The sequence below is a fragment of the Manduca sexta genome, chromosome 18 (assembly GCF_014839805.1).
Source record: "Manduca sexta isolate Smith_Timp_Sample1 chromosome 18, JHU_Msex_v1.0, whole genome shotgun sequence".
Lineage (NCBI taxonomy): Eukaryota > Metazoa > Arthropoda > Insecta > Lepidoptera > Sphingidae > Manduca > Manduca sexta.
The window spans coordinates 2610353-2619405 of record NC_051132.1 but is presented as its reverse complement, the minus strand read 5'-3'; the positions used below and the strand labels follow the sequence as shown (position 1 = coordinate 2619405).

The window sequence follows — 9053 nt, the reverse complement described above, 5'->3', positions numbered from 1 at the left end:
CACAGAAGATATTTCTTACATTTTTTTCAGTCATTTAATATGTGAAAACATAATTGTAATAAAATTGCCAACACGGTAATTGCAAAATCAACTTTAAAAGCCATGGTACGTAAAGACTTGCATACGATAAATGCGCCAGCATTCATTTGCCTGTGAATAACAACTTTATAGCTAAAACGCTGGTCGTTTGATATCTTTTCATTAATTTACTAGCAATCTGTGTGACACCTCCCTAAACAATTCTGACTAAATACTTAATAAGGTTTCATTGCTGTCAGTTTACATTAAAATATCTGCAATTCTTCCAAGATTTCTAAACATATCTTTCAACTTAAAATTGTTATTTTGTTAAATATGTAGTTATTATTTATTTTTATATAATTTTACAATTGTTGATATTGTATTGAAATTTTCTAAATGGTAAGTAAATTAAAACATTTTTTTTCACAATTATTTATGCGTTAAACATCTTATACGGCTAGATTTTAAATGGACAGTATATTTATAACAAGATTCAATTCGTAGTATCATCAAAGATGTAAGCATTTGTAACAACAATTAATTTATTATGCAACAATCTAAGAGGAATTCTTAAAAATACGTATTTACTTTAATCTGTTGATAATTTTCAATCAGTGCAAAATTTAATCAACATTACAGCCACCAAAAAATGTTGACGCACGCTCTGTACGCGTGGCTGGTCATATCGGCAGTCGCGGCGCCTGACGACTATCAATACTGCTCGGTGCGGTACCGACGCCTCTGCCTGGGCAAGGGGAGACATGTCGCCTGCCAATTCCCTGAAGTTGGTATACTATTTTGTACTCCATTGATAAAATAGGTCATAATAATCATCTTACTAAATATAAATTGTCGCCAATTATTGCATATCGCGTGAAACGTATGTGTTCTTTATTTCTATTGATCCCTGAATGCATACGTCGGTCCTGAAAGCATATGTCGGCCCCTGAAAGCATACATTAGCCCCTGGAAGCATACTTTGCTCCCTGAAAGCATACATTAGCCCCTGGAAGCATATTATGTTGCTCCCTTAAAGCATACATTAGTCCTTGGTAGCATACGTTAGCTGAAACAAGAATTGTACGACATCTTTGATAATCAATAAAACTTAAACATTCTCAAGAAAATGCCAGCTCCACTGGGGGTAGCGCTCTACATTATACTGATTCTACCATCTCATCTGCTCATAGTCAAAATGACATCATATGATAAAAGTCTGTTGAAATTTAAATTACTTTTGAGTAAATCTGATTGCTACCCCTATCATCTGGTTAACAGTTAAAACCGTCATGCCGGCAATAATTCTTCAAACGAGATTATAAAAACTGGCCAGCAAAAGTACATAAAGCAGTATTTTAGAACTTGGTACAAAGGTATCCAGTTTCCTAAATCTCTCATAAGGAAGCGTCTCCTAGGCTTCTACACGTGCCAAACACCATCTAGAATGGGTACCATATTTATTGCCATCGATTTATATTTGTTAAGAAGAACTTTGTTCATGCAGTGATATAACGTAGGGGAAGGGCGGGTAATTGGAGTCAGCGGGCAATCGGAATCACACGCATACCTACGAAACTACGCACCCGAAACCTAGGAACATGCCTATAACACCCCCCTCTACACCCGCCGGCCCCGTCGCGAACGCCCCCCGCCAGTTACCGCTGCCCGTCGCTGAGAGATAGTAGTGTGTTGTTTTCGCGCGTTGTCAATGTAATATTACGTAAAAAATATTATTAGAGGTGAGTGTCGTTTTTTTAAGTTTACCAAATTTTGTATATTGTAGAAAGGTAGTCTGTATGTTTAAAATTGTGATAAGCGTCTTATATTACGATTCAAACTTAGGTTTTTTTTATATTGTTATTATTTTGTTGGCAGTATAGTAGCGGCTAATAAGAGTCAAGTGACCCCCATTGTCCGCAAAAGACTAATGTTAATATTATTGTTTCTAGATGCCGAAAGTACGAGTAAGGAGCACATCAAAACTATTAGATTTATCAGCTGTAAGTGAATCAGCGCAAGTAGTTATCTCTTCCCCGACATCACAAGACAAAGAGTCGTCTGATCCTACGTCAAATGTTCAATTTTCCGATTTTATAAAATTACCAGAGAAAACAACTGTGGCTAAAGAGAAACAGCGTCGAAAGAAGCAGCATGCTACTGTATTAACCTCAACTCCACTGAAGAAAGATTTGATAGAAAAGGAAAATAAAAAGATAACAAAAATACAGAAAGAGCAAGAGAAAGAAAAAAAGAAATGGAAAGGTAAGGGTCAGGGGAAGAAGACTAAGGTACAGAAGGGTGAGGGTCCCCAAAGGGCAAAGAGACAGGTTCTTCAAGATTCAAACGATACATCAGTCTCAGACACTAACACTAACGACTTGTGCCAGGATGACGAAAATGATGATGCAGAAGACGCAGGAAATAGATGCTTGATATGCTGTGAATTTGGACGAAACAATGAGATGTGGTACCGCTGTACCACATGTGGATTAATGGGCACACGCAGAATGCACTGGATGGGATTCTGCCGAAGGGTACGTCTGCGATATGTGTTAGTTTTACTTGATCTTCATTTCCCACAGGCTGACCACCATTGCCCCGAAGTAAGTGCAATGGGAGTCAAACCTATTTTTTAATCTTAATTTTTTCCCAAAGTTTATGTACCAAATGATTAAAACTGATCTCAATTGTTAGACAAATAAGTGTTTTTTGTTATAAAACATAAGCAATAAATATTTGATATTGAAATAAGCTTTTATTTGAAAACTTGCTTAAGTGACTCCCATTACCCTTTTCTACCCTACTCTTGTTCGGCAGCCCGGCCCCGGACTATCGTGTGAAAACTATACAGAGATAGCATTCACCGACGAACTAAAGAATTTCGTGACACATTACATCAATAGGTAAGATATTTTACCGAAATATTAGTGTTTAGATCTCGTACAGTGGCGAAAGGTGAAATTTACCAAAAGGAAACCCGACAATAATAATCTACTAATATGCAAAAATAAGGTTTGCAAATCGTTCTAATGATAATTAAGTAATTATATTCTACATAAACTGTAACCGACAGGAATCGGGTTATATGAACCTTTCGCTACTGATGTTGTATTTATATTCACTTGATAGATACTAGAGCTTACTTCTGGTGCCGCATCTACGTCAATTACGTGTGTTTCTATCAAAACATTGAAATTTTTACCCTGTCCTGAGGTCACAAAGCAAAACCTTCCGATTCCTAACCCAAATAGATATTATAATATTGAACAATTTGGCCACTTAACTAACTATTTTTATTGTTACGGTTATGCTATTTGAAGACGTCGTCAACGACTTGCGTCGGGGAATGAAAGAGTTCGTGGCGGGATACATTTACCGAAACCACGAATTATGATGTTAGTGGTGAGTATTTTGACCACAGCCTCATAGTAGAATTAATATATTTATAATTTACTAGCTTTTGCTCGCGGCTTCGCCCGCGTGCAGTTTTACGGAACATTTTTTTCCGCCTTACTTGATAAGTATCGTTATATCATGATCAAATTTCATAAAATCATTATAAATTGTAGCCTATGTGTTATTCTGATATATCATATAACCAATATTACTGTAAAGTTTCATTCAAATCCGTTCAATAAGTTTTTTCATGAAAGAGGAACAAACATACATATTGTACATAGATACATCCAAACGTTCATACATTCATACGTCCATCCTCACAAACTTTCACATTTATAATATTAGTATAAGTAGCTCTCAAAAGAAATCTTCATTTTGTTGTTATACAAATTCTTTATCAGTCTATTTTTAGGAATGGGATCGCGAACTGGCTTTCCTCGCGCAAAGACTTGCAGATCAGTGCAGTTTTGTACACGACGACTGTAGGGCGACAGGTGTGTATCAAACTTCTCCCTCATGTATACCCAACACCAGTTATTGAGGCTCTTGCCAAACAGATCAACTGTAGTCCATACTTACTCTGTCACACACACATCACGTCTTTATACTCGAAGAGGTTGGCAGAGGTGCAACCAGAGCACGACTTTCGCCTGTGTGTTCTGTCGCCATATCAGTCGTAAACCAGACTCCCGGTTGATATTGAATAGAAAAAGCCAATATCTATTTACCCGACCTGGGTACGACCAGGATACCAGAGCGACGTCGTACCGCGAACGAAATATAACTACGCCACGGAAGCAGTCTTTACTCTATCACACATTTATATAGGGTAAACTGGTAGGTCAAGAGTGACAATGCCAAAATAGACAAATTAGTTTCGAAGTAAATAGTGTCCTAAATACTTTTTTATAATATAATCCTAAATCAAAGTTTAGATTAACGGCAAAACTTGCAGAGGATGACTTTCGCAAGCAGTTTTTACCGAGTAAATAATCACAGTAAGCTGTCTTAGCAAATTTTAGAACTTGCAAAACTTACGGCGAGACATCATCTCAGCATCTAATTCAGTAAGTTCTTGCGCAATATATTGCTGCGAGCACTTGCTAGTCTAAACTTGGCATAAGAGAATGACTTTGAATCTCTTGTTTCAGTCCGCTATCCATACGCAGGGCAGACAGTGGGGGAAGTAAGGTGGCGTAAGTCGAGCGACTCGGATACACTGAGTGCACTGCGCGGGATCCGTCGCGTGCTGGACGCGTGGTGGGGTGAGAGGAGGCGGGTCCAGCCGAGGCAGCTGACTTCACCGTTTAAGTTGACCTCTAGGTGACATGTATATTTCACTAGCTTTTGCCCACGGCTCCGCCCGCGTGATAACGTTCTCCGGGCTAAAGTTTTCTGATATAACAGTCACGATACATATTTTCCCGGGACAGAAAGTTGTCAACGTACTTCCCAGGGTCACAAACTATCTCCATACCAAATTTCTTCTAAATCCGTTAGGCTTTTGAGTTTATCGCGTTCAGTCAGGCAGACAAATGTGGCTGGGGTCTTTGTTTTATAATATTTTTTTAATTTTTTTGAGAGGAACAATCCCGTCATATATAATTGTTGCATAACTCTAACTGTTTTCGCAGCGCATGCAACGGAAGCTCTCAAAAGTAATAAATTTTGCCTCTTTTTGCGACATTTTTCATTACTACCCCGCTCCCATTGGTCATAACGTGATGTTATATAGCCTATAGCCATCCTCGATAAATGGGCTATTCAACTTTAAAATATTTTTTCAATTCGAACCGGTAGTTTCTGAGATTAGCACGTTCAAACAAACAAACTCTTCTGCTTTATATAATAGTATGAACTTACTGACTTATTATGAAGATGAATGAAGGAACGACCATACCGGTTGCCTAGTGGAAATGTGACAGCACCACATAGAGCAGTAAAATTATCTATAACTTCACAAAACATTACATTGCACTGCGTTTTACACTTTAAGACAGATGAAGCTTAAGATATCTTATCTTAAGCTTTATAATGCTAAGTCATTTTATACTTTAAGTACCCTGCCAGACTTGCTCAAAAAGGTCCAAGTAAAATTTTACTTAGGTAATAGGAGTTGATTCCCAGAGGAGCAGTGTGGGGCCATTTCACCCAGCTCGCAGTATGGAGGCTCCGCGCAGTGGGCTGCGGCGCTGTTCGCCATAGTCTTCCCAAGCCTCGACTTCTTCTCGTCTGTGACTTCTCACATACCAACATGTTGGGTCAGAAGACCATTTCACCGGGGCCTTTGGACCCCTGTCCTATACACACTGAGAGGCGACCCAGGTCTCAGTACCCTTTGCTTTGCGGGCCGGTAAGTGAGGTTTGATGAAGTTAGTGGTATAAGTTTTTGGCATGACTGCCTATTATGTATAGGTACGGAATAATTACCCCATTACAACTGATAAGTGCACTAGACTCCAGATGGAATGGCGATTGAAGAGAGATGATTACCCCTTGCCAGTGGACGCAATTATGTCGGCCTGTGTGAATGATAAAACCAAATCATAATGATATGCATTAGGCAGTAATGATATAATTATAATCTATCACAGCAATTACAATGCATTACACAACATTATTCTTGTAAATATTCTCTAATTATGTGTATTATCTATAAAAAAATTAATAGCTTAAAAAAATATTTACGGCGAAACTAATGTATTATCATAAAGTGGTAACTCGATTTCAAAGAATTTCTATCTTCGTAGATAAATTACATTAAATAATATTATCATAATACCTTTTTATAGATACAATTTATTCTTATAAATGATATATTAATTGTGATAATAGTAAAGGGATTATAACTACTGATTATAATATTAGCCTGGTATATCTGTCCCACTGCTAGGCACGGACCTCATCTACTACTAAGAGGATTAGGCGTAAGTCCACCACGCAGGCCTACTGCGGGTGGGTAGACTACACATACACTCAAAATTCGTACAGGAAATTTCTCAGGTTTGCAGAATTCCAAACAATGTTTTCATTCTACGTTAAAATAGGCGATAATTTACAAAGATTACACATTTCATTTTAAAAAAGTCAAAGGTGCGTGTCCGTGGATTTTAAACCAACGGAAATTCGTTTCAGCATCCATTTCTACTCCCTATTTGAATATCACCGCTTATTGATAACAATTTCAAATATTGAAATTATAAGTATATAGGAATCATCGTGAGCATACATAATGCTTCAAAAGAATTTCAAAGTCTAATAACCCGCACTAAACCAGCATGGTGGACTAAGGCCTTAAGCATCTTCGAAGTAGTTATCCCTTTTAAGTAGTATTAATCAGATGATATTGTAAATTAATCTACTTCGTAGCATTATTTTATCCCACCGAATGTCAGAACCCTCGGTACACGCCTATAGACGTCACGTCTGCTCAAAGACAATTAGCTGGACAAGAACTTGAAATGTCAGTTCTGAGTTCTTGCACAGGTTCGCCGACCATCAGAAAAGAATGCAAGACATTATGACGACGATGATAATGAATCTGAAGAAGACGAGGTATTGGAGACGAGGCTTCGGATCGGCTCAGCACCACGAAAAAAAATATACACGACGAAAATGCAACCCAGCAAAGACTATAAAATACAAGGTTAATAAACAAGTATTTAGAATGTTTTGCAAAACGTTACATAAGTGTCAAGTCAAGCATTTATGAATCATAGTTTTTGATTGTGCCTCGTTCGCTTTTGGGATTTAAAAAAAATGTAATAGGGAAAATACAGTTGCTTATCAGTGAAATTTCTATAATCGCAATAGTTCTATAATCTGCTCTTGGTATTGAGAGCGTTTAAACAAAACAAAATCAAGTTAAGAAAATAATATAGATTCAATTATTTATGTTTTAGCCAAAATGTTGGCTGTAACAAAAGCAGTAATCATAGACAAGATTGAAAAGGAGTTATCAAAGAAAAAAGGTGAACATAAAACCCATGAAAGCCACCTTCAAACTATAGCTACCGTTGCACATCCCGAGCGACCTACAAAAAGGCATTACTTTGGAAAATGGCGGTTGGTTTAACTCCTTTATTGACTGCACAAAATCATCCTTATCGATAAAAACAAGCACCCACAGGATAACTGAGAGATGCTTCTTGTAATCCCCGAGAAAGTAGTAGGTTATTGGGATATTGACATTTACTTGCTAGTCTAGCTCGGAACTATATTTTTACAGTAATAAAGGCACCAAGTTACAATTCGATAATTTATCAGAAATAATAATTTCTATCAGCTCTGTTAGTTTGTGTAACTTCGTCTGCTATTTTAATTAAACTGTTTCCTATTTTTTGCAGCGAGAGTCAAGAAGCTGCGGACCGTGCGATAATCGTGGAACAACCTATATCTTATTCCGTATTAGATCAGCAAAGTCTCACAGTCACCATGGACCCAGCAAGGCCCACTATTACACGAGTGAGCAAACTTCTTAAGAAACTTCTACTGAAATTACTAAATTACTAAATTCGTCGTGATTTTTTTATGTGTTTAATATATGCCATTGCCGGAATAACTTGGCAATTATTATATCTTATTGTGTTTGAAGTTTCTAATTATTTTCTGTTTAAGGCAACACAAGCAAGGATTAGATGGAAGCAGACAAGAGATCGACCTGTAAGGTAAATGTTGAATTAATACGATGTATTATGGAAAATCAATCAACAAGAAGCCAAGAACAACGATGTTGCTAGTCGACACATTTATGCTGGCCAATTGTCCAAAATATTGAACGGACCAAATGTCGGCCGAGTCCATTCTCCAAAAATTGCGAATGTGAGATTTGAACCCAGTAAGTAATTACCTTTATACAAATACTTATAGATATGCAAGATTTGAATCCTTGGGTATAAACTGATATTTTATGTAATTATTGTCAGGCCAGGCGCAAACGCACTTCTGAATGTACAAAGTCCAAAAGCAATCTCGGCTGAGAGAAGACAGTCTGTGGTAAGTTTTTTTTTAATAAATTTCATTCTGTTGAACCAAAACATACTGCTTTTTGTGCAAGATTTTTTTAAAGCATAAAGTTTTTATGCTGACCATGCAACAGTTTCTTGTAATACCTGAAAACAAAATACCTAATGATAGCTTTTTCCAGGCTTCCCTGGTGCTGGATAAAGATGACGTAGACCAGTTGTTCAAGGACACGGGGTTCAGCATGGCGTCGAAAACAGTGCAAGAACATTCGTCATGATATCAAATATATTATTACTGCCGCATTTGTTTTTTATTCCCCTATCCTATGCTATTCCAATGTAGAGTTGCGTCGGCGCATGATTTTTGTTCGTAGAAAGACCGATAGCCTGTCTGTTGTAACACCGATGGCAAGCGTCGCAATATTTTGAAGTGTAAAATTCAAAATGAATTTATTGAAATTTTATGAATAAATAAATATTAAAATAGTGGGGCAAATCGATCAGCCTCACGCAGCAAAAAGCCAGGTTATGCCACTAAGTAACACTAAATATTTATGGTAACAGCAGCATAATCTAAGTAAATGCAAAAGAGAAGTGAATTATAATCAATTAAAAGCAAAAGACATGAGGAGCGATATAAATGCGAATAGAAATTGTATTAATACTTAA

General features: G+C 37.2%; 1 protein-coding gene across 2 annotated transcripts; it reads left to right on the top strand.

The window, feature by feature from the left end:
- The first annotated feature begins 269 nt into the window (after positions 1-269).
- On the top strand, positions 270-8687 carry LOC115452592. 2 transcript variants are annotated; one of them, XR_005112583.1, is made up of 13 exons: positions 270-420; positions 661-805; positions 2839-2924; positions 3342-3423; positions 3833-3914; positions 4572-4743; positions 5548-5773; positions 6907-7066; positions 7323-7485; positions 7767-7884; positions 8038-8257; positions 8346-8415; positions 8567-8605. XR_005112583.1 is itself a non-coding variant. In XM_037440243.1 (13 exons), exons 2-13 carry the CDS (start codon positions 671-673, stop codon positions 8660-8662), a joined length of 1440 nt encoding a protein of 479 aa, XP_037296140.1. In that variant the 5' UTR covers positions 270-420; positions 661-670; the 3' UTR covers positions 8663-8687. The 2 variants fall into 2 exon arrangements, 1 of the variants encoding a protein (XP_037296140.1); XM_037440243.1 differs by having other exon boundaries at positions 8038-8087; positions 8567-8687.
- The last annotated feature ends 366 nt before the right edge of the window (positions 8688-9053 follow it).